The following is a 26,388-nucleotide window of genomic DNA, read 5'->3' on the forward strand; positions in this document are numbered from 1 at the left end:
TAAATACTAGGTCCTTGGGATACAACAGCGAACATAACAAGCAAAAATTTCTGCCCTCATGCAGCATACATTCCAGTGACTACATATGATAAAAATCCAAAATAATAGAGGCCACGCTGGTCTGGATCCTCAAGTGATCTGCCTGCCTCGGCCTCCTAGTGTGCTGGGATTACAGGTGTGAGCCACCGCGCCCGGCCTGCAAAAGTCTTTTAACCGGCCTCCCCATCTCCAAACTCTATCCTCCATATTAGTGTTGCAGGACTTTTTAAAATAAAACCTTGGTCATTTAATTTCTCACATTAGAAAACTTCCACTCTTTTTCATTGTTTACAGTAGAAATCCAATTCTCTTAGTATGGTATATAAGACTCTTCATGATCTAGCCCCAGTACAACACTCTATAGTCTCCCCACCCAATATTTTTTTCACCGTATCCCTTCCATCTGGCCAGGCTGAGTCCTGGCAGCCACGATCCCCTATGGATCATGCTGGTTTAAATCTCCTGGGTTGCTCATGTTATTCCTGCTCCTACAAAGATCTCCATCTTCTTGTCTACTTAAAGAAAACCTACTCATCTGTGTGCAATCACCATAAAGACCATCTCTCTTCTGCAGCCTTTCCTGCAATTCCCATATCTCTGGCACGGACAATCACCTTTTAAAAACACCCCATATATATTTCTCATAGCCTCTACAGTATTTTGATTACACTTAACTAATTACATGACTTTTCTTTTAGTCTTCTTCTCTAATCTCTTGAGGCCATGGACCATATTCTATTATTTTGAATCCCAAATGCCTAGTACTGTTCTTGGTATATGGTTAAGGTGATCATACGACTTGGTTTGTGCCTGTTGACCTGGCTTAATAATTACACCCTCTTTACTCTCAAAAGTATCTTGGTTTGGCAGATAAATTATATTTGGTCATTCTCCACATAGTACATGCCTGGCAATGAATGAATGAGCACCAGCATCTGAGCACTTATTACCATACAATATATACATGTATAGTAATACTTCTTTAAAAAGTTGTTTATGATGATGTGCTGCTTTTTTGCTTAGCTTCATTAGAACTGGCCAACTCCTTTTTCTCACTTGCCAAGCATGGGGAGTTGGTTTGGAGTTGTTGTTTCATCTTTTCCAGTTATAGTGTGAAAGTAGCCCACCAGCCCACCCTCTTATTCCTAAAGACCGCAGTGACTCCACGGACTTAAGTTATCATTGCTTCCAGTTTCCTTGGGCAACGCAGCACGCAATTTTGGACGCGCTGCGTGGTTTCAGAGTCGGCTGTAACTTTTCTCACTTTATAATCATCAGGAAAAGTTCCTGATGCCAGTCTTCCGAACGCTCAATGAAATAACCAGATAGCACCGCAGAGGAGGCTGAGATGCAACGACAAAAGCTGCCGTAATTATTAATAATACCTAACCCTGGATCACTCCCCTGATAGATCTGTATCTTTGCAGCAGGCGCAATTCAGTTTGGTTTCACCCAAAACAAAAATGGTCTCCGTCGGAGTCAACGCCCTTTCCTGTGCGGACCAATCAGAATCTCAAACACAGGGCACGGGGCCCACACTTCCGTCCGGCCTCCGTAGTCTCTCTAACCGCGCCAGTGTGCCTCCGACTCGGAACGGCTTCCGCGGCCGGGGCGGCGAGGGCCGGGGGCGGCGTGCGGGATGAGTGAGGTGTGCGGTGGAGCAGCGCGGACGCTGCGGACGCCGGGACGCCACGGCTACGCCGCCGAGTTCTCCCCGTACCTGCCGGGCCGCCTGGCCTGCGCCACCGCGCAGCACTACGGCATCGCGGGTGAGGCGGGGCCGCGCAGCCGGGGCGGGGGCGCGCAGCCAGGGCCGGGGGGCGGGGGCTGAGGCGGAGGCGGGGGCCAGCCGGGCTCCAGCTCCTCGCGCTCGAGGGAAAGCCCCTCTGAGCGTAGATGGTTCCACGGGTCCACGCCAGGGGGCAGAAGAGGCGCTGGTCGGCGCCTCTCCCTTATTTGCGGAGCGCGAGGAGTTGGTCTGAAGCGGGAGTCGATCTTCTTCCAGTTGTGTGCAAGTGCATATAGGTGTAGCCTAGTAGCCCGCGTCCTTGTTCCTTGAGACCGCGCTGCCTCCGCCACCTGCCACACGCCCAGGCACACGTCCCCGTAGGGAGAGCCGGGGGAGCCTGCGCGGTCCCTCAGATTGGTCCGCTAGGCACAGCAGTACGGGGAAGACGGTCTGAGCCAGAACCGCCCCAGGGCTCATGAGTTGGTCCACAATTCCCAGTCTGCATTCGAGCACTGAGCCGCGACCTGCGGGCTGGCCTTCCTAAGGACGATGCTCCTGAATCTGGACGCCTGGAGTCCCACGGGTGACACCATGAAATATATCAAGTTCAGTTCTCACCTGTAGTTGTCTCACGAGGAATTCACACATTCGCAAGTAGGTGTTACAGACTCCAGTTAATTGTCTCCCATCGCGCCCATTGGCTCGGCCTGTGTTTAAAGCTGCTCAGGAGGCTGAGGCGGGAGGATCGCTTGAGCCCGGGATGTTGAGGCTACAGTGAGCTGAGATCACATCACTCTGCCCCAGCCCAGTGAGCTGAGATCATATCACTCCACTCCAGCCTGGATGACAGACTGAGACCCCGTCTTAAAAAAAAAAGAAAAAAGGCCGGGCGCGGTGCGGTGGCTCACGTCTGTAATCCCAGCACTTTGGGAGGCCGAGATGGGCGGATCACCTGAGTTCGGGAGTTCCAGACTAGCCTGACCAACATGGAGAAACCCCGTCTCTACTGAAAATACAAAATTAGCCGGGCGTGGTGGCGCATGCCTGTAATCCCAGCTACTCGGGAGGCTGAGGCAAGAGAATAGTTTGAACCCAGGAGGCGGAAGTTGCGGTGAGCCGAGATCGCACCATTGCACTCCAGCCTGGGCAACAAGAGCAAAACTCCGTCTCAAAAAAAAAAAAAGAGTCCATCTAGTCCGTGGACTAGATGAAAAGGCCTGGGTTCATTCTCGCTTTTGCCTTAATTCATGTCCTAGCTATTATCCGCACTGAAGCGAGATGCAACAACTCATTTCATAATGTCAGTGGTCTATTGTATTTTTTTGTTTTGTCCTACAGCAGAAAAAAATGTTACTTCTAAAACTCAGAGAAATACTTGATTTATTTTCATTTTTAGCTCTTAGTGCTTGCACATTCAGATTTACATGGCCCACTAGTTAGATTGAAGACTCACGAGTCTATAATGGTAGTAGTTTTCTTTTTCTTTTTAGAGACGGGGTTTCACCCTGTTGCCTAGGTTGAGTAGAGTGGTGCAATCACGGCCCACCGTAGCCTCAACCTCCTGGGCTCATATGATCCTCCTGTCTCAACCTCACCAGTAGCTGGGACCACAGGCATGTACCACCACACCTGGCTAATTTTTGATTTTTTATTTTTGTGGAGACAGGGTATCACTATGTTGCCCAGGCTGGTCCTGAACTGGGTGCAAGCGATCCTCCTGCCTTGGCCTCCCAAAGTGCTGGGATTACAGGCGTGAGCCACTGTGACTCGTCTGTAATGCTACTTAAAATCTTATGCAAAAACTCTTTAAAAGGAATTGGTATTTAGAAAAAAAATTCAGTCACGTTTAAATAGAAGAGATTTTCCCCGTTGGTCTCTATAAAAGTAAATATAACTTTTAAAATACAATGGCCCTTTGGTAAAATAATTAATCTTTGACAGGTAACATATTAATACTGTTTTCAGCACTTTATTACCACCAGTTGTGTGGTAAATCCCACCAGTTATCTCCGCATTCATATTTTGCTTTAAAATCCTGTGTGAGATGTGTTTTAGATTTACTGGTGAGGAGTGCAGTCCCTGGGGTCTGTAAGCCAGAGGTTTCTCATCTGTCAGTAGGAATGATAACATCAACTTGGAAGTTTGTGTCTCTGGTGCCTTGTCTGGCTACAGAGTAGGCCCTTAAGTATTTCACCCCCCTGTTAGGTGCATGTCTGGATTCCAATCATAGGTGCAATGGGAAGTTGAATATTTAGTAACTGAAGTACAATATGGAAAAACAGAAATAGAGAACACATTTGGTATTCATGTCCCAGAAACTTTAGGGAGAAATTGATCACCTGACTGTTTGGTATTCAAGGTCCCAAAAACTTTGGGGAAAAATTTGTGGTATTAAAATCAGGTACCAATTACTTGATAACTCCTTGACTTTTGATGTTACCCTGGCAGATTCAAAGGGATGACCTTGATTTTTTTTCTCTTTAGGCTGTGGAACTCTACTAATATTGGATCCAGATGAAGCTGGGCTAAGGCTTTTTAGAAGGTAAGGGGGCTGGAATTATTAAAGGTATATATTGTTGCTATTAAAGCCTTAATAGAATTAGGTTTTGACTCTTTGATTAATGTTTTAATATACAGTATAAAAGGAACCTTGGCGTTTGCATAGGATGAAGCTTATTTTTAGCTGGTTGTGGTGGTGTGCACCTGTAGTCCCAGCTATTCCCAAGTCTGAGGCAGAAGAATCACTTGAGGCCAGGAGTTCAAGACCAGCCTCGTGGGCAACATAGGAGGACCCCCTCTCTAAAAGAAATTTTTTTTTTATGCACAGAGTCTGGCTCTGTCACCCAGGCTGGAGTATAGTGGCGCCATCTTGGCTCACTGCAATCTTTCCGCCTCCTGGGTTCAAGTGATTCTCCTGCCTCAGCCTCCCAAGTAGCTGGGATTATAGGTGCCCACCACCACGCCCGGCTAATTTTTGTATTTTTTAGTAGAGACGGGGTTTCATCATTTTGGCCAGGTTGGTCTCAAATTCCTGACCTCAGGTGATCTGCCCGCCTTGGCCTCCCAAATTGCTGGTATTATATGTGTGAGCCACTGGGCCTGGCCTAAAAATTGTTTTAAAAAAATTAGCTGTGCCCTGGTGGTGCACACCTGTAGTCCTAGCTACTTGGGAGGCTGAGGTGGGAGGATTTCTTGAGTCCAGTTCAAGGCTATAGTGAGCTGTGATTGGGCCACTACACTTCAGCCTGGATGACAGAACAAGACTCTTTCTCTCAAATAAAAAACAAAACAAATCTGAAGCCTGTCTCTTAGTGTCCACTCGTAAATTATAAAATTTAAACATAAAAAAATGTGGAGCAGTATACTGTGTACTATTACATTTTTGGACTATTACATTCCATTGCACTGTTTTTTTAACCTTTCTGAATCTGTTGCCATATTTGTCAAGTACCTACTCTACTTAACTCCCATAGTTGTGCAGATTACATGAGATACATGTGTTAAAATATGTGATAAATTGTAAGAAAAAAACATAATTTTTTTTTTGTTGTGTAGCTGCCTATGTAAGTGTTGTATTTTTTTGTTGTTTGTTTTTTCCTAGTGTAGCTTTGACTGGAATGATGGTTTGTTTGATGTGACTTGGAGTGAGAACAACGAACATGTCCTCATCACCTGTAGTGGCGATGGCTCGCTGCAGCTCTGGGACACTGCCAAAGCTGCGGGGCCACTGCAAGTCTATAAAGAGCACACTCAGGAGGTAGGAGGGGAATCTTTCTGGGCTGATTATTTTTCTTTCTTTGACTTTGGTTGAAATCCATTTGGGGAGGGACACATGGAGAAATACCTTCAGGGGACAAGTTTAAACTTTAGCATTTCTTATACATACTAGATGTCACTTATTATTTGATTATTCAAACATAAAGTACCTCTTGGCCTAAGGAGCTGGGAAAGAAAAGAAAAGGTCAGCCTTCTCATTAGGCAGAAAAAACACCTCCAGCAGTGTACTCTGGCACCATTTCCTCCTGAGAGGCCCATCACTTTCTTTGTGCTCTAAGAATGTGCTTGCCACATGGTGCCTTTAGGTAGAGGTAGGTGGACTTTTCACATAGACATCACAAGATTGCCTTTGGGGCTTCAGTGAGATTCCCGAGGTGTTTCAGAGTATATTGGAGCAAAAGCATAAAATACTGAGTATGAGGCAGAACTTACTGAAGGGATTTTATATCTAAATCTGGTTCATGTGTCTAGATTTTGTGTGTGTGTATGTATAGCATAGAAAATAGTTTGGGTTTCAGTTGTACTAACATACATGTGTATTTTCAGTGAACATAAAGACATCCTCTTTTTGTGTTTTTACCTTAAATGTTTTAAGATTTTCCTTAAGGTAGCAGTACATCCTTCAAATGAAAACTAGCTAATCTACTTTCAAATTTTTGTTCACCACAGTGCCTGGCCCGAGAGGACCCTCAATAAATGCTTATTAGATGCAAGAATATCAGTCTTTTGTGGTAAAGATTAGTTATGTGAGGGGTCCAGATGTTTTATAGCTATAGCTATTGACAATCAAGATTTCTAAGATTGTTACTGAAATAATGAAAAATTTTAGTTTCTATTTTAATTGTGATAGCTATTTGAATAAATGTAATTGTAAGTTACTATGTTTTCAGGGAATTACTGAATATTAAGACAATTTTGGTAAAGGGGAAATTTTAGTTTCAGGATGATCAATGCACGAATCTCTACAGAACAGTATGTCCAAAATTCTGATACTTTTGTGGAACCTGTGTGAATTTGTGTGTGTGTGTGTGTGTGTGTGTGTGTGTCAGGGTCTCACTCTGTTGCCCAGGCTAGAGTGCAGTGGTGCGATCCTGCCTTACTGCAACCTCCACCTTCTGGAATGGGCTCAAGCTATTGTCATGTCTTACCCGAGTAGCTGGGATTACAGATGTGCGCCACCATGCCCTGCTAATTTTTGTATTTTTAGTAGAGACGGGTTTCACCATGTTGGCTAGGCTGGTCTTGAACTCCTGGGCTCACATGATCCACCTGCCTTGGCCTCCCAAAGTGCTAGGATTACAGGTGTGAGCCACCGTGCCCAGCCAGTTTTTGTGTGTGTGGTTTTTGTTGTTGTTGTTGTTGTTGTTGTTTGTTTGTTTTTTTTTTTCTGTAGAGATGGAGTTTCGCTATGTTGCCCAGGCTTGTTTTTGTGATGTTTGACATCTTTTTATACCACTTGTATTATAATTAATTTATTGTTTTTCTTTTCCTTCTTTCTTTTTAAAAAAATATCTTTCTTTTCAGAAGTTTTTTTTTTTCCTTTTTCTTAAATCTTTGGTGCCTTTTATTATCTATATAAATTCAAGGATGATAACTAACATCATAAAATAATATAGCTAGTTAAGGTAAATTCAATATATTGACTTAATGTTTTTCTTTCAATCAACTAAAGTTGTTGCTTCATTTATCCTAAAACAGTAATATTCATGAAACAATGGGGTCGATGGCTACTGTAGTATGTACATTTATTTGTTTTTAATGTACATTGAAATAAATAAGTAATGAATAAAATAAATGTATGTACCAGTTAAAATAATCTCTGGTGTAACTACTCTCTGGGAAATACTGTTCTAGGATGTCCTGGATGGATGCTCACTCAGTCTTTACTTCATCTTAGTGAAAGTAAATTTCACTTTCTCTTGAGATAACTTATTTGACTTTTAGGTTGTTCTGATTATTAAGAAACTGCTTCTTGTAATCCCAACTCTACCTTCTATAGCAACCAACTGTTGCTTTTAGTGTCTTTCTCTGAAGTGATAAGACCAAGTCCAGCCCCTCTTGTCCAGGAAACCTCTTGAAAATAGCCATTGTGCTCTCTTCCAGACTGTGCACTTGTCATTTCATTGTCCTGTCCTCAGATGACATGATCTCTACATCCTTCATCCTTCTGATAGCCTCCTTTGATAATCCTGTTTTTCAGCGCCACTTTCAATATATACCTAATTTATTCCAGAAATGTGATGAAGGGCTAAGCTTTGTAAGATTTTACCACCATAGTCTTGAGCCCCTAGTTCTAATATTACCTAAAGTGGCTATACATAGTTCTCAGCCATGTCTTAGTGTTAGGTTACTTTGAGTCTACTAGTAACACACTTACCTCTTTTGTTATTTGAACTGCTATTAAACCGGTTTTACATCATTCTATAATTTTGCAACTGATTTATTGAACCGAAGACACACTTCTGTTTTTTAATTTTTAAAATTTGTTTTGCGTACTGCTATTCTGGTTAGACTTCCTCGTTTTCTTTTCAAATGCAATTTTTGGTAAGCGTTTGTATCAGGATGCCTTGAATGTTAGTGTAATAGAAAACAGTTAAGTGGCTTCAACAGTCAGAGTTTACTGTTTCACATATTTTGCTTGGTTATATGAAAAATAAATGAAGATAATCTTTTTAGGTATTTGTTACAGCAGCACCCCTAATTCTTGCCACCAGTTTCTGCCTCAGTCTGTTCAGGCTGCTATAACAAAGTATTATAGACTGGGTGCCTTATAAAGAACAGAAATTTATTTCTCACTATTCTGGAGGTTGGAAGTCCAAGGTCAGGGTGCCCACATGTTTGGGTTCTGATGAGGGCCCTCTTTCAGGTCAAAGACTACTACTGTCTTTTCGTTGTATCTGCAGGTGATGGAAAGAGAATGAGAGAGGTTTTGGAAATCCCTTTTATAAGGGCACTAATCCCATTCATGAGGGCTCTACATTCATGACCTAATTACCCCCCAGAGGCCCTCCCTCCTAATACCATTACATTGGGGGGTTAAGATTTCAACATGTGAGTTTTGTGGGGACATATTCAGTCCATTGCATATGCCAGATACTCAAAAATACTTAAAAGGATTTAAGCTCAAATGAGAGTTTTAAGGAGTTAGTAAATATTTGTTGAATAAATTAATAAATGAGGCTGAGTGCACTGAAGGCCAGGAGTTTGGGACCAGCCTGGCCAACATGGCAAAAACCCTGCCTCTACTAAAAATACAAAAATTAGCTGGGTGTGATGGTGCACACCTGTAGTCCCAGCTATTTGGTGGCTGAGGCATAAGAATCATTTGAGCCTGGGAGGTGGAGGTTGCAGTGAGCTGAGATCGTGCCACTGCACTCCAGCCTGGACAACAGAGCGAGACTCTGTCTTAAAAAAAAGTTATTAAAAAAAAAAGTTGATAATGAACATAGCCAATTTCTGTTTTTTTTTTTTTTTTTTTCCACCAGTATGTTCAGGGAAGCTATGTTGTGAAATAGAAGGGCAACTAATGGGTCATTTTCTTCTATGGAAGAGAGTATATAATAAAGATGTATAGCATGGTTTTAGTCAATCTTGGATTTGAATCCCAGCTTTGTAAGTTACCTGTTGTGAGACCTTGCATATGTCACATATTTTTCCTAAACTTGAGTGTTTTTATTTGCAAACTAAGTTTATTAGTAGTCTGTATCACAGACCAGCATTGAATAAATATGAGCTAGTATTATTATTTGCTTTTATTCTAATAGGGTTTGAAAAATGTAAAACAAGTTATGTGTCAAGTGGACACATACCAATTGACCAACAGTCAATTTTCAAGTTGTCAGATGAAGCAAAAAAGAGAAATCCAAGATTTAGATATATCTTAGGCTTTGAGGAATGAAGGTCTTGGTGAAATGAAAAGAAAGAAAAACATGGACGTTATCTGTGTGAATGGTTGCTAAACCTAGCATCGAAGTAGGAATCAAATTCTTCTGTCTGTTGTTTAACTGGTGTCTGCAGAGGTCATTATGTCTTTTGAGTCCCATAAAATGCCTTTGGCTTCACTTATTCTAATGCTGCTGAATATATAATAAAAATTTTTAAAAGTTCAGTGAGAATAGAAAAAAAAGAGTGAATTGACAATTTTATTTCACTGCTTTCTGACTTAAAACACTGTGCTACTGAGAGTGAGTTAAAGTGACTTTAAAGATGACATAAATCAATGTAATATATTTCTAATTTTCAAACTAATGAGTTTGCTTATCACAATTTAAAAATGAGTTAAAATTTGTTCTCATTGTCAAATAACAAGGTTTATCAATTCGCTGAATTTTTATAACATATTTGATCCATTGAGGTTTTTGAGCATTGCTTATAAAAACTTATTTTTGACCTAAGTATGCAACTATTAGTATTCTGTTATGGAGGAAATGTATTTGCTTATACATTTTAAGAGTTAAAATCTTGTTTACTTTAAAAAATGAATCAATTATTTCCTTTTTGATAATGATACAAGCTGAGAAGTCAATAATGATAGGTATTGTATTATTCTGTTTTCACATTGTTATAAAGAAATACCTGAGAGTGGGTAATTTATAAAGGAAAGAGGTTTAATTGACTCACAGTTCCACATGACTGGGGAGGCCTCAGGAAACTTAAAATTAAGGCAGAAGGTAAAGGGGAAGCAGATAACCTTCTTCACAAGTCGGCAGGAGAGAGAGAAAGAGAGACAGAGAAAGCAGGGGAAACTACCACTTTTAAAGCCATCAGATCTTTTGAGAGCTCCCTCACTATCACAAGAATAGCATGGGGGAAACTGCCCCTGTGATCTGATCACTTCCTACCAGGTTCCTCCCTGGACACTTGGGGATTACAATTCAAGATGAGATTTGGGTAGGGATACAAAGCCAAACCATATCATTCCACTCCTGGACCCTCTCAAATCTCATGTCTTTTTCACATTTCAAAACCAATCATGACTTTCCAACAGTCCCCCAAAGTCTTAATTTATTTCAGCATTAACCCAAAAGTCCAAATCCAAAGTCTCATCTGAGACAAGGCAAGTCCCTTTTGCCTATGAGCCTATAAAATCAAAAACAAGTTAGTTACTTCTAAGATACAATGGGGCTATAGGCATTAGCTAAGTGTTTCAAATGGGAGAAATTGGCCAAAACAAAGGGGCCACAGGCTCCATGCAAGTCTGAAACCCAGCAGTGCAGTTACTAAATCTTAAAGCTCTGAAATGATCTCCTTTGACGCCATATCTCACATCCAAGGGGTAGGCTCCCATGGCCTTGGGCAGCTCTACCCTTGTAGCTCTGAAAGGTGCAGTCCTCATGGCTGCTTTCACTGGCTGGCTTGAGTGCCTGTGGCTTTTCCAGCTGTACAATACAAGCTGTCAGTGAATCTACCTTTCTGGGGCCTGGCGGACAGTGGCTCTCTCCTCACAGCTCCAGTAGGCAGTGCCCCAGTGGGGACTCTGTGTGGGGGCTTCAACCCCACATTTTCCTTCTGTACTGCCCTAGCAAAGGTTCTCCATGAGGGCTCCTCCCCTGCAGCAGACTTCTGCCTGGACATTCAGGTGTTTCCATACATCCTCTGAAATCTAGGTGGAGGTTAAACTCTTGTCTTCTAAACTCTTCTTGTTTCCTGTGCACCCACAGACCCAACACCACATGGAAGCTGCCAAGGTTTAGGGCTTGCACCCTCGGAAGCAATGCCTCGAGCTGTACCTTGGCTCCTTTTAGCCATGGCTGGAGCTAGAGCAGCTGGATGCAGGGCACCATGTCTTTAGGCTGCACAGAGCAGCAGGGCCACTGAGGCCCACAGAACCATTTTTCCCTCCTAGGCCGCTGGGCCTGTGATGGGAGGGGCTGCTGCAAAGATCGCTGACATGCCCTGGATACGTTTTTCCCATTGTTTTGGCTATTAATATTTGGCTCCTTGTTACTTATGCAAATTTCTGCAGCAGGTTTGAATTTCCCCCCAGGAAATAGGTTTTTCTTTTCTACCTCATGGTTAGGCTGCAAATTTTCTAAACTTTTATGCTCTGCTTCCCTTTTAAATATAAGTTCCAAATTCAAATAATCTCTTTATGAATGCATGTGACTATACACTTTTAGAAACAACCGGGTCACTTCTTGAATGCTTTGGTGCTTAGAAATCTCTTTCATCAGACACTCTAAATCATCTCTCAAATTCAAACTTCCACGGATCTCTAGGGCAGGGGCAAAATGCCCCCAGTCTCTTTGCTAAAGCATCGCATGAATGACCTTTACTCCAGTTCCCAATAAGTTCCTCATCTCTATTTGAGACCACCTCAGCCTGAATTTCATTGTTCATATCACTATTAGCATTTTGTTCAGAACCATTCAAGAAGTCTTTAAGAAGTTTCAAACTTTCCCACATCTTCCTGTCTTCTTCTGAGCCCTCAAACTCTTCCAGCCTCTGCCTGTTACCCAGTTCCAAAGTTGCTTTTACATTTTCAGATTATCTTTATAGCAGTACCTCACTATCCTGGTACCAATTCTCTATATTAGTCCTTTTTCACTCTGCTATAAAGAAATACCTGAGGCTGGGTAATTTATAAAGGAAAGAGGCTTAATTGACTCATGGTTCTGCATGACTGGGGAGGCCTTAGGAAACTTACAATCATGGTGGAAGCAGACACCTTCTTCAGAAGGTGGCAGGAGAGAGAGAGCAGAGAGAGAGCAAGGGAAACCGCCACTTTTAAAAGCATCAGATCACATGAAAACTCACGATCACTAGAACAGCATGGGGGAAACTGCACCCATGATCCAGTCACCTCCCACCAGGTCCCTCTCTCGACACATGGGAGTTACAATTCAAGATGAGATCCATATCAGGTGCCAATAAAAAATATTAATGCAGAATGACAACCAGTCCTGCATTTAAAACTAGTGTGTTTTCTTCAGAAATGCATTTATGTTTAAAACTACACAACAGATTTATCAACTGAAGGCATTTTTTTCTTTGCATCCTGTTTCTTTTTTAAAAATTGAGGAAATAGTTGGACTTGATATATTTCTTTTTGCATATTTAGTCATGCCCAACCATTCATTTTGGAGTAGGTTACTGCAGTAAGATTTATTACAATTTATAATAGCCATTTAAAGCTTTTCCCTGTAAAGATTGTGATTGTACAGAAAAATAGTTTCTATTAGATGTCACTTGAATCAATTCTCCCTTTTTGGATTTTACTGCCATTAGGATGTGATATGTCATCACTTTTCAATTCTCATGTTTTAAAAGCATTTACCTTCTTTTGGCTTTGTTTTATATTTTAAAGTTTAGACTTGTATTAAAAAAGGCAGACCTGTCTCTACTTGTAGCACATATTATGTGCCAGACATGTGCCAGTCATTGAAGATGCAGGTATAAATAAGACTTACGTGCCGTTCTCTGGTTGTAGTTTGGGACATGCAAACAAACCATTTAGGGTCCCATGTAAATTAAAACAACAACAACAACAACAAAAAAACAACCATTCAGTACATGATAGATGTTGAAAAGAGGTATCTAGAAGGTAGACAGAGAGGAGAACCAGGGACTGCCACAGAAGAGGTGCTATTTGACCTGAGTCTTGGGCAGTTAGTAGTTTTTAGTAGTTTGCTAGGCAGCCCTAAGGGAAAGGGACATTTTTTGTTTTGTTTTTATCTTGAGATGGAGTCTCACTCTGTTGCCCAGGCAGAGTGCAGTGGCACAAACTCAGTTCACTGCAACCTCTGACTCCTGAGGCAAGCAATCCTCTGGCCTCCTGAGCTCGAGCAATCCTCCTGCCTCAGCCTCCTGAGTAGCTGGGACTATAGGCACATGCCACCATGCCTGGCTAATTTTTGAATTTTTTGTAGAGATGGGGTTTCTCCATGTTGCCCAGGCTGGTCTCGAACACCTGGGCTCAAGCAATCCACTTGCCTTGGCCTCCCAAAGTCCTGGGATTATAGGCATGAGCCACCACACCCAACTGAAAAGGACATTTCTGATGGAGAATAGCCTCTACAAAAGTTAGATTTGTGAAGGAGCGTGGCATGTCCACACAACCAGATGTCCTTTGATGTGCCTGGAGCATAGAGTGTGTGTACTAGGAGATGGTGTAATGGAGGTGGGTAAAGATCATATCCTGATGGGCCTTGAATACCTGGATGGTGGGGGTTGGACTTTATGCTTTGAAAATTCAGGAGAAAGATGGATTGTGTAGATTTTGGGCCACGCACTGTGGGCAGAAAACAGGACATACATGGATAGGTAAGTGTTACCCATTTTCTACTTAATCTACTTCTTCAAGTATTAGCTGTTAGGTAGGACTAGACTACAATTCAGGCATTTGGAATTTTAATATTTAACATAAAAAAGGTGTGCAAAGGCTTGTCTTAACTCTGTAGCTTTTTGTTTTTTTTTTTTTTTTTTTTTTGAGATGGAGTTTCACTCTTGTTGCCCAGGCTGGAGTGCAATGGTGTGATCTTGGCCCACTGCAACCTCTGCCTCCCAGGTTCAAGTGATTCTCCTGCCTCACTCTCCCAAGTATCTGGGCTAACAGGCATGACTAATTTTGTATTTTTAGTAGAGATGGGGTTTCACCATGTTGGTCAGGCTGGTCTTGAACTCCTGACCTGAGGTGTTCTGCCCGCCTCAGCCTCCCAAAGTGTTGGGATTACAGGCTTGAGCCACTGTCCCTAGCCTTAAGTCTGTGGTTCTTAAACTTTGCAACAGATTAGCATCACTTTGGGAGCTTGTAAAAATCTTTTTTTTTTCCTTTTTTTTTTTTTGAGACAAAGTCTTCCTCTCTTGCCCAGGCTGGAGTACAGTGGCATGTTCTCAGCTCACTGCAACTTCTGCCTCCTGGGTTCAAGTGATTCTCCTGCCTCAGCCTCTTGAGTAGCTCGGATTATAGGCGTGTGCCACCATGCTTGGCTGATTTTTGTATTTTCAGTAGAGACAGGATTTCACCATGTTGGCCATGCTGGTCTCAAACTCCTGACCTTGTGATCGCCTGACTCGTCCTCCCAAAGTGCTAGGATTGCAGGCGTGAGCCACTGCGTCCAGCCAGGAACTTTAAAATATCTTCATGCCCAGGTCACAGAGTCTGGGGCCGGAGCCAGACATCAGTATTATTTAAAGATTCCCAGATGATTTCAATGTGCAGCATTGTTTGGAAGCCACTGCCTTGACTTGGTAAGCATTCAGTTCTAATGACCTTGATACATGTGTTATCTAATAATTTGGAGATTGCAATATTCAAAATGTAGATTTAAAAAATCTTTAATAAAAGGAGCGATTTGATTTACCTTGCAAAATCATTATTCCCAACCCATTATCTAACCTCAAAGTTTCTAAAATTTTTTAAAGAAGAGAAAATGATGGAAACTATAATAGAATATGTTCAGATAGAGAAGGACTTTCAAGCATGACTACTGCTACTGTATCTGTAGTCTCTCTCATACACACAGTGTAGGTGTCAACACTATGCATGTCTCTGAAGTGAGTTAGTGAGTGAATTGTGGATAGAAATTAAAATCCCCATCTCTGTAGAATCCATTAAAAAACATATGTAGGAGAATTATGCAATCTTATTTGAGAACTTATATGAAACTAGAAATTATGTTTAGTTTTGCTGCAAGCTAATATTAAGTGAAATTATTGGCAGAGCTATGTGAATATATGTAAAATTTGTTTTACATAAAGAGAGGAATAGAAGCATATATATTTAACTATAGCTGTTATATATTATAAATATATATAGTATATATACATTTCAAAAAGAAACAATGGAAAAATTATTCAAAAACTAATAAAAATGGTTACCTTGAAAGGGGGGTAAGGTAGAAAGCAGGGGAAAGGGAACCAGAATGGAAATAAGATTTCTTCAAATATAACTTGTATTATAGTTTTGACCTTGGAACCATTGAAATGTTTTATGTAATTAAGAATCCCAATATATTAATAAGTTGGAAAGAAAAAGCAATTGCTAAAAATTGAAAGCACTTGAATCTAAAGATCTATCAAATTGGTGCCATAACTAGGTATTGAAAATAATTATTCAAGTGACTTTAAAAACCCAGCATTGTGATTATACATTCTTAATAAGATCAGTCTAATAAACAAAAATAATTAGGCCTGGGCATAGTGGTTCACGCCTGTAATCCCAGCGCTTTGGGAGATCAAGGCGAGTGGGTCACTTGAGGCCAGGAGTTCGAGACCAGCCTGGCCAACATGGTGAAACCCCATCTCTACTAAAAATACAAAAATTAGCCGGGTGTGGTGGTGAACATCTGTAATCTCAGCTACTTAGGAGGCTGAGGCAGGAGAATGGCTTGAACCCGGGAGGCAGAGGTTGCAGTGAGTGAAATCATGTCACTGCACTCCAGCCTGGGCAACAGAGTGAGACTCTTGTCACAAGAAACAAAAACAAACAAAGAATTGGAAAGAAATTTGAAACTGCATTCAAAAAAATTAACATTGTTACTTTGAAACTTGTATGTACATTGCAGGATAAGGCATATCAGTAATTATGTCATTAGAAACTGAAAGTTTTGGCCGCGCTTAGGCCTATAATCCCAGCACTTTGGGAGGCTGAGGTGGGCGGATCACAAGGTCAGGAGATTGAGACCATCCTGGCTAACACTGTGAAACCCTGTCTCTACTAAAAATATAAAAAAAAATTAGCCGAGTGTGGTGGCAGCCTCTGTAATTCTAGCTGCTCAGGAGGCTGAGGCGGGAGAATGGCGTGAACCTGGGAGGTGGAGCTTGCAGTGCGCCGGGATCGCACCACTGCACTCCAGCCTGGGTGACAGAGTGAGACTCTGTCTCAAAAAAAACAAAAACAAAAAAAAAAAAAAGAAAAAGAAATTGAAAGTTTTAAAGTAAGAGAAAAGCGTTATGAGAATAAAGAAGTAGAAGCGATCTTAAAGTTGAATAGGGAATAGTCATATAAACTTGTGATTTATTTTTGTCTAAAAAAAGTACATATTTCTTAGTTTTTTGCACAGTAAAGATTTAGAAGCAGTGACAACTGAGTAGTAGTGAATATTCTTAGTGCCCTGAGTATGGCCTCTAAATACTGTTTGCCACTAACAGGAATAGTGTCTTTGGAGAAGTCATTTATTCCAGAGCTGGGCAGGAATGCAAGACATCTTCTTCTGTCAGAAAGCAGGAAAGCTCTGAAAGGCCACTGGAGACATATCAAAGGTTTAGAATGTACAACTTGAAGGGACCCTCATTGGCCAAAGATGAGACTATTGGAACAACCAAAAGAATGAAAGCAATGAATTTAAACACCACACACACACACACACACACACACACGTGTATTTTCAGTCCTTATGTGGAGATGGAGTTGTGATTAGGAAAAATGTAGTCACCATTGAAGATTATTAGGACATCCAGCTCATTATTCTGAAAATTGATAAACAAAAGTAAAGAATCAAGGCATTTACCTTCCCTTTCTTGTATGAGTTTTATTGTGGTATTTTAAAATAGTTGATAAGAAAAGTTCTTTATAACAGAGTTCTAGCTAATAAATGCAGAAGGAATAACAGAATTAGAAAATCACTATTTAGTAGTCCCTAATGAAATAATGACTAGGCAGGGATCATGTGGGTGATCTAAAACCATTAGTTTAAGATTGAAACATTCTCTGAACAATCTTAGGATCACTAAAAGTGGGTCAACCAGAAATTATATGCCTCCTAATATAATTGGAAGCTAAAAAAAAATGAACTGAATCTGATTAAGCCTCCAGACCTAACTTCTAATTTAAAGGAAATTGGAAGAGTAGAGAAAAAAGTTAATTTTCACCATGAGGAAACATTTGGGATAATCCAGAAGGCAAGACATTCTACAAGACCAATAACTTGGTTTCTTCAACAAATAAATGTTATGGGATGTGGGGCAGAAAGAGCAAGGTGTCGGGAGGAGGACTGTCCTAGCTTAGAGGATACTTAAGAGACATAACAGCTAAGTGTAAAATGTGGGTCTTGTTTGGGTACTGATTCAAATAAGCCGACAGTAAAAGAAACATTTTTGGGACAGTCAGGGAAATATGAATAAGGACTGAGTGTTAAATGGTATTAAGTAGCAATTGTTAATCTTGTTGGGGGTGAAATTGGCCTGTGCTTATGTAAAAAAAGATAAACCAGCCTTACCTGCTGAAGTATTTAGGAGTAAAAGGTCTGATGTTAAAATACTCCAGCAGTCAGTCATTCAGTCAATAATGGGACAGATGAAACATGATGGGCAACATGTTGATCATTATGGAAGGTGTGTAATGGGTGCCTGGGGGTTTATTATACTATTCTCTCTACTTTTATGCATGTTTTAAAATTTCCATAATGAACAAAATTTGAAAATTTAAGTTTCAGGGCTGGGTGTGGTGGCTGATGCAGGTAATTCCAGCACTTTGGAAGGCCTAGGCAGGGGGATTACCTGAGCCCAGGATTTAGAGACCAGCCTGGGTAACATGGTAAAACCCTGTCTCTACAAAAAATTAAAAAATTAGCTGGTGTTGTTGTGTGCACCTGTGGTCCCAGCTACTCGGGGGGCTGAGGTAGGAGGATCAATTGAGCCCAGAAGGTGGAGGCTGCAGTGAGCTGTGCTCATTCGTGACACTGCACTCCAGCCTGGATAACAGAGTGAGACCCTGTCTCAAAAGAGAAAAAAAAGAGAAAATTTAAGTTTCACCTTAAAAGAAATATATAGCCCTTTCTAATCACTCGGTAATTAAAAGTCAGTGACCCTTTCCTTTGTATTCATACAGATAATAATAAAAATTCTGGACATAGTTTTTTATTTGACAATTTTTAATTAAGTAGACCAACTTAGAAAGGGCAATGCTTTACAGTAGATTAAAGATGAGCTCTTTGGGAATTGGTTTCAGTAATAAAATTTGTCCTCTCAAACTGGTTTTGATGAGGTTCAGATTTCATAAAGCAGCACAAAACATTGTGCAGTGGGTTTTTTTCTTTTTCCATTTTCCTCGTTAATTTTCTTCACCACTGCCAAGAGTAATTTCATCAGATAGGCCTCTAGAGGACCCTGCTCTTAAAGCATAAAGTCAGGCACTGCATATCTCTCTTCCTTTTTATATTTAATTTGACCATTTGCCATGCCCACTATTTGAGTGGGAGTGGACGGGGAGGTTGGGAATAAGGAAGAGATGGAAGAGGAGACTAATAGAAGATGTGCTTTCCATTCAGATTTGTTTCTCTTTTCCTTCATTCATTCCAGAAACTTTTATTAACTCTACTGTGTGCAAGATACTGTTCCCAGGCTAGCTGGGAAGACAAACACCTTAGGCATGCCCTTGCCCTCCTGGGGTCCTTGCCCTGTCTGGGGAGGCAGGCTTCTGGTTGTCTAATGTCTAATGTGGTAAGCACTGTGAATGTATGCAGTGTTATGGGAAGGGCGGATTTGTCTGGGGAAGGGGAGAGAGGGCATCCTTTGGTCTAAAGGGGAAGTTGGAATGAATTATTCAAGTGGAGAGGCCAGGGTAGTAGTGTTAGAGGCAAAGGAAAGAGCATGCTTGACCAGAAAGGATAGATCCTGTGTGCTTAGAGCTGTCAGCGTTTTGGCCATTGTGCCAAGATCAGTGGAAAGACATTGCAGATTTTAAAAATCAATGAAATATTTTATACATTATAAAATACATGTAAGATGTAAAAATGATATATTGAACACACATATTCACCATCTAGCTTAAGAAATGAAACATTACTTATACCATTAGCGTCCCCTGCTTACCCTTTCTAGTCTTATCCTTCCTCTCTCTGCTTTTTTTTCTTCCTCCCTTCTTCCCAGGAGTAACCACTAGCCTGAATTTTCTATTTATGTATTTTTTGCTTTTCTTTCTATTTTTACTACATATGTATGCATCCCTAAGTCATGCATAGTTTTGCATGATTTTGACCTTTGAGTAATAAGAATCAACATGGATGAATCTCACATAATGTTGAGCGAAGATGCTAAGTTGTAGGAGCTACATATAGTGTGAAACCATTGAAAGGCTTTGCACAGGGGAGTGACATTTAATTTGTATTTTCTAAAGATTACTTTTTATGCAGTGTGGATAATGGATTGGAGGTAAACAAAAATGGATGGGGAGAGCAGTTAGAAGGATGTTATAATCTAAGTGGTAACTTACGGTTGATGGTTGTAACCTCTTAAGAGAAATCATAGACAAATTCTTAGCCATAGCCCTTTAGGATCTTATCCCTCCCAGCTATTCAACCTTGCTCTTCCCTGAATCTGGCAATCTTGTTCCCTGTTCAAGGTCTTTCCCTGTTCTCTGTAACCTTATGAATAGTCATAAGGTCTCACCTGCTGCATCACACTGTAAGTGTGTGGAGGCAGTGGAGTCTGAGCTGATGATGCTAGTATTTACTTAGTAGTTCTCTGTACCTACCTAGCAGTGATTCAGGTTGTAAAGAAAAATTTAATTGGTTAAATTATTTTAACCAACGTTTGAGTGCCTATTTTACTGTGATGAACATAGATGTACAAGATGTTTTGCTCATTAGGAGGCTCCAAAATCTAGCAGGTATGTGAGTTATATAACATTCTTTTTACTAAATAAAATATGGTAAATGCTGAGTTAGAAGTAGGTGTGAGCTGCTGTTGAAGGCAGCATATGACTCATTGAAGGGCTTATCAGGGGAGGCTTATTTCATAAGGGATGTAATGGGCCATGTCTTGATGGATAAATGGAAATTCACAAGTGGACAGGGGTTTTAAGATCTGTGTATAGGTAATTCATGAAAACACAATGGAATCAATCTGGGCTCAAATGTAGCTCCAGTAAAGGGTGATACCAGCAGGGGTAGAGCTTTAGTTCCTTGATATCATGGCTTAAGGTAGCCAAGAAGTTCTGATTCGACAGTGCCCTCAAGTAGCATGCTGTACAGATAGCCTCACATTGCGATTAAGAGTGGACTCTGCAATTAGGCTGCCCAGGTTCAGATTTCATATCTGCACCTTACTAGCTTTGGGACTCTGGACAAGTTACTTAACCTCTCTGGGCCTTGACATAGTATCTACTTCATATAAATGAAGATTAAATGAAATAAAATACATAAAGTGCTTATGAACAGGATCTGACACTCAGAGTGTTCAATAAAGGTTTGCTATTTTTGTTTTTGACTGTTTACATCAGCCTAGAGCAGGGGTTGGCAAACTACGTCATGTGGGCCAGGACCAAATCTGGCCTGCAGTTAGATTTACAAATAAAGTTTTTTGGAATCAAGCCATGCCCATTCATTCGGTATTGACTATGGCTGCTTGGTGTGTGCTATAAGAGCTGAGTTTAGTAGTTGTGACAGTGACCAAATAGCCTATAAAATCTAAAGTATTTACCATATGGCCCTTTATAGAAGAAATGTACCTTTTTTGAAGAAACTTACCGTTTACTATATGGTCCTTTGTAGGAGAAATTTAGAGGATAAAATCAAACTCTTTAGCTCTCAAGATATTCAGTGATTGCTTCCAAACCAGCCTTTTTTCTATCCGTAACTAACAGATGGTCACAGCAGCTCTTCGGTTTTCACTGGCCCTTCTGTTCCTTTCATAGCTGCTGTCTGTTGCTGGATTGTGCTTCCTTTAGTGTTGTAACTACTCTTCTGTCTTTTGTGTGAATATGGGCAGAGGCAGGGCCAGGACTAGGGTAGGATGTGTGAGGCACTCACTCTAGGTACACAACTTAAGGGGGCCCCAAAAAACTTGATAATCAAGATAATTTATTAATGTTTTTAAAAATAAAAATTAATGCAAAAAACCCATTATGAACAAAATATCAATATTTTACTTTTTTGAGGCTTAATATTTTATTAAGCTTTTTTCCAGGTTTATTATGATTGGCAAATAAAAATTTGTAGGCTGGGCATGGTGGCTCATGCCTGTAATCCTAGCACTTTGGGAGGCTGAGGCGGTAGGACTGCTTGAGCCTAGGAGTTTGAGACCAGCCTGGGGAACATGGTGAGACACTGTCTCTACAAAACTAAGAAAAAAATTAGCTGGGTGTGGTGGCACGCAAGCGTGACTCCAGTTACTTAGGAGGCTGAGGTGTGGGAGGACCGCTTGAGCCCAGGAGGTCATGGCTGCAGTGAGCTGAGATTGTGCCACTGCACTCCAGCCTGGGCGACTGCACAAGACCCTGTTTTGGGGAAAAAAAAAAAAATCTAAGTTGTACAGCTTAGTGTTTTGATCTAAATATATCTTGAGTAATGATTCCTACAGTCAAGCTAATTAACATATCCATCACTTGAATGGTTACCATTTTCTTGTGTGTGAGATAAGAACATTTCAGATCTACTCTCAGCAAATTTCAAGTATTCAGTAATACATTATTATTTATAATAGTTACCATGGTGTACATTGAATCTCTAGAAATTATTCATCCTATAACTAAAAGTTTGTATCCTTTGACCAACATATCCCCGTTTCCCCCACCCCCAGCCCCTGGCAAACACTATTCTACCGTATGTTTCTCTAAGTTTGACTTTTTTAGATTCCACCTATAAGTGACAGGATCAGTATTACTGATGTTTTTTTTCCTCAGCCTCCAACATGGCTCAACATAATACTGGGCAGCAGAGAGAAAGTAACCCACATATAAGCAGCTTAAGCCCAGATACTCATACTTCCTAAATATATGTGGGAGAGAGTAATAAGATTCAAAGTAACCTGCTGGCTGATCACCAATGTGGTATACCAATGGCATATACTCAGGTCCTTGTCAGGACTAATTTCATAAAGTATAATTATGCACATATTTTGTTGAACTTAGTTTACAGGAGTGATTTGTGTATAATCTGTTGTATAAAATGAAAGAATGAAAACATTTCCAAAAGTTTTCAAATGTTTCATTTGAAATGGTTTACTGAGAGCAGTGAAGCATATACTTTAGAATAGCAGCATTGGATAACTAAAACTGTTTACCAAGAGATCTGGAAGGATCACCTGGTTTCTGCAAGCTTTTTCTAAGAAAGGCCAGATAGGGATATTAATTGAATTTTAATGCTTTCCAATAAACATTGACCCAGCAAGCTTTTTTAGATGACTAACTTTCTAATCTGCTTTGACATTTCTTTGTGGGGCTGCAAACAGTGATTTGTTGGTAGGTTTTAAAATATGTATAATTTGTTTTAGTGAAGAAGGTTTGGAAGTATACTGTAGAATTCTGTGAAAGCAGAATGGAGTCTTATCTGTAAGGAATAAGTCTGGAGAAATGGACAAGATCAACTTTTCATTTCTTAGACACCTTGTTGAGATGGATAGGAATTATTTGATGTTTTGACATAGTAAATTAGTTGTTCTGCCTTTCACTGTTATATATAACAAGAGATAAAATGCAATGTTGAACTTGATGGTCTTTTGCTTTCTAAACGCTTTTCAATGTTTTTAGGTGTATAGTGTTGATTGGAGCCAAACCAGAGGTGAACAGCTTGTGGTGTCTGGCTCATGGGATCAAACTGTCAAATTGGTATGTTAGCATTATTGTATTCAAAAACAAATATTCCCCTCTCTATAGCTTCCGCTAAATTTTCTTTTCTTTTCCAAACATATTTCTGTAGCTCTATGATTGGATGGCTGAGCTTTCTTTGAAAAAAAAAATTAAAACATTTATTAGAACTTAAAATTTTCTGAACTTTGGCTGTGAACTAATAGTTAGCTCAGCATTAGTTTGGCCCTTAAATACAATCTTGCTTTATATCAAAACAGATCTTTAAAAATCCTTGAGATCTGTATATATATTGTATGCATATATATAAATGTATATAGTTTATTGGTGTATGTAATATATGTAAAAGCATAAATTTGAATTTATCCCTCTTGAGTAATTGATCTATTCATTTATTTGTAGTGGGATCCAACTGTTGGAAAGTCTCTGTGCACCTTTAGAGGCCATGAAAGTATTATTTATAGCACAATCTGGTCTCCCCACATCCCTGGTTGTTTTGCTTCAGCCTCAGGTAAATTATTGTGTATTTACCAAAAGCCTTACTTGTAGTGAATGGTGGCCTTGTTTTTACCATTAGGTGGCGCTGTGTACCTTAGCTTCAGAGAGAAAACAGGAGAATATTACTATTCTTTTGTGCTCTTAAGACTTTACTTCTTTTTTTATTTTTATTTTTTTATTTTTATTATTATACTTTAAGTTCTAGGGTACATGTGCACAACGTGCAGGTTTGTTACATATGTGTACATGTGCCATGTTGGTGTGCTGCACCCATTAACTCATCATTTACATTGGATATATCTCCTAATGCTATCTCTCCCCACTTCCCCCACCCCACAACAGGCCCCGGTGTGTGATGTTCCCATCCTGTGTCCAAGTGTTCTCATTGTTCAGTTCCCACCTATGAGTGAGAACATGCGGTGTTTGGTTTTCTGTCCTTGGAATAGTTTGCTCAGAATGATGGTTTCCAGCTTTGTCCATGTCCCTACAAATCACATGAACTCATCCTTTTTTATGGCTGCATAGTATTCCATGGTGTATATGTGCCACATTTTCTTGATCCAGTCTATCATTGTTCGACATTTGGATTGGTTCCAAGTCTTTGTTATTGTGAATAGTGCCGCAATAAACATACATGTGCATGTGTCTTTATAGCAGCATGATTTATAATCTTTGGGTATATACCCAGTAATGGGATGGCTGGGCCAAATGGTATTTCTAATTCTAGATCCTTGAGGAATCGCCACACTGTCTTCCACAATGGTTGAACTGGTTTACAGTCCCACCAACAGTATAAAGGTGTTCCTATTTATCCACATCCTTTCCAGCACCTGTTGTTTCCTGACTTTTTAATGATCACCATTCTGACTGATGTGAGATGGTATCTCATTCTGGTTTTGATTTGCATTTCTCTGATGGCCAGTGATGATGAGCATTTTTTCATGTGTCTGTTGGCTGCATAAATGTCTTCTTTTGAGAAGTGTCTGTTCATATCCTCCACCCACTTTTTGATGGGGTTGTTTGATTTTTTCTTGTAAATTTGTATAAGTTCTTTGTAGATTCTGGATATTAGCCTTCTGTCAGATAAGTAGATTGCAAAAATTTTCTCCCATTCTGTAGGTTGCCTGTTCACTCTGATGGTAGTTTCTTTTGCTGTGCAGAAGCTCTTTAGTTTAATTAGATCCCATTGTCAGTTTTGGCTTTTGTTGCCATTGCTTTTGGTGTTTTAGACATGAAGTCCTTGCCCATGCCTATGTCCTAAATGGTATTGCCTAGGTTTTCTTCTAGGGTTTTTTATGGTTTTAAGTCTAACATTTAAGTCTTTAATCCATCTTGAATTAATTTTTATATAAGGTGTAAGGAAGGGATCCAGTTTCAGCTTTCTACATATGGCTAGCCAGTTTTCCCAGCACCATTTATTAAATAGGGAATCCTTTCCCCATTTCTTGTTTTTGTCAGGTTTGTCAAAGATCAGATGGTTGCAGATGTGTGGTATTATTTCTGAAGGCGCTGTTCTGTTCCATTGGTCTATATCTCAGTTTTGGTACCACTACTGTGCTGTTTTGATTACTGTAGCCTTGCAGTATAGTTTGAAGTCAGGTAGCGTGATGCCTCCAGCTTTGTTCTTTTGGCTTAGGATTGTCTTGGCAATGCGGGTTCTTTTTTGGTTCCATATGAACTTTAAAGTAGTTTTTTGCAATTCTGTGAAGAAAGTCATTGGTAGCTTGATGGGGCTGGCATTGAATCTATAAATTAACTTGGGCAGTATGGCCATTTTCACGATATTAATTCTTCGTATCCATGAGCATAGAGTGTTTTTCCATTTGTTTGTGTCCTCTTTTATTTCGTTGAGGAGTGGTTTGTAGTTCTCCTTGAAGAGGTCCTTCACATCCCTTGTAAGTTGGATTCCTAGGTATTTTATTCTCTTTGAAGCAATTGTGAGTGGGAGTTCACTCATGATTTGGCCTCTGTTTGTCTGTTATTGGTGTATAGGAATGCTTGTGATTCTTGCACATTGATTTTGTATCCTGAGACTTTGCTGAAGCTGCTTATCAGCTTGAGATTTTGGGCTGAGACGGTGGGGTTTTCTAAATATACAATCATGTCATCTGCAAACAGGGACAATTTGACTTCCTCTTTTCCTAATTGAATACCCTTTATTTCTTTCTCCTGCCTAATTGCCCTGGCCAGAACTTCCAACACTATGTTGAATAGGAGTAGTCAGAGAGGGCATCCCTGTCTTTTGCCAGTTTTCAAAGGGAATGCTTCCAGTTTTTACCCATTCAGTAAATATTATGATATTGGCTGTGGGTTTGTCATAAATAGCTCTTACTATTTTGAGATATGTCCCATCAATACCTAATTTATTGAGAGTTTTTAGCATGAAGGGCTGTTCAATTTGGTTGAAGGCCTTTTCTGCATCTATTGAGATAATCATGTGGTTTTTGTCTTTGGTTCTGTTTATATGATGGATTACATTTATTGATTTGCATATGTTGAACCAACCTTGTATCCCAGGGATGACGCCCACTTGATCATGGTGGATAAGCTTTCTGATGTGCTGCTGGATTCAGTTTGCCAGTATTTTACTGAGGATTTTTGCATTGATGTTCATCAGGGATATTGGTCTAAAATTCTCTTTTTTTTGTTGTGTCTCTACCAGGCTTTGGTATCAGTATGCTGCTGGCCTCATAAAATGAGTTAGGGAGGATTCCATCTTGTTCTATTGATTGGAATAGTTTCAGAAGGAATGGTACCAGCTCCTCTTTGTACCTCTGGTAGAATTCGGCTGTGAATCCGTCTGGTTCTGGACTTTTTTTGGTTGGTAGGCTATTAATTATTCCCAGAATTTCAGAGCCTGTTATTGGTCTATTCAGGGATT

General features: G+C 40.3%; 1 protein-coding gene across 1 annotated transcript in view; it reads left to right on the forward strand.

Annotated features, from left to right (window-relative positions):
- Positions 1-1,576: 1,576 nt before the first annotated feature.
- The window catches only part of PEX7 (peroxisomal biogenesis factor 7), a 90,337-nt gene continuing 65,525 nt past the window's right edge, over positions 1,577-26,388 (forward strand). Inside the window, exons 1-5 of the mRNA XM_030809752.1 lie at positions 1,577-1,808; positions 4,253-4,310; positions 5,375-5,525; positions 22,953-23,030; positions 23,412-23,520. Of these exons, the coding sequence (XP_030665612.1) occupies positions 1,679-1,808; positions 4,253-4,310; positions 5,375-5,525; positions 22,953-23,030; positions 23,412-23,520 (526 nt within the window). The 5' untranslated portion in view covers positions 1,577-1,678. The remainder of the gene's footprint in view (positions 1,809-4,252; positions 4,311-5,374; positions 5,526-22,952; positions 23,031-23,411; positions 23,521-26,388) is intronic.

This window comes from Nomascus leucogenys, chromosome 3 (assembly GCF_006542625.1).
Source record: "Nomascus leucogenys isolate Asia chromosome 3, Asia_NLE_v1, whole genome shotgun sequence".
NCBI lineage: Eukaryota > Metazoa > Chordata > Mammalia > Primates > Hylobatidae > Nomascus > Nomascus leucogenys.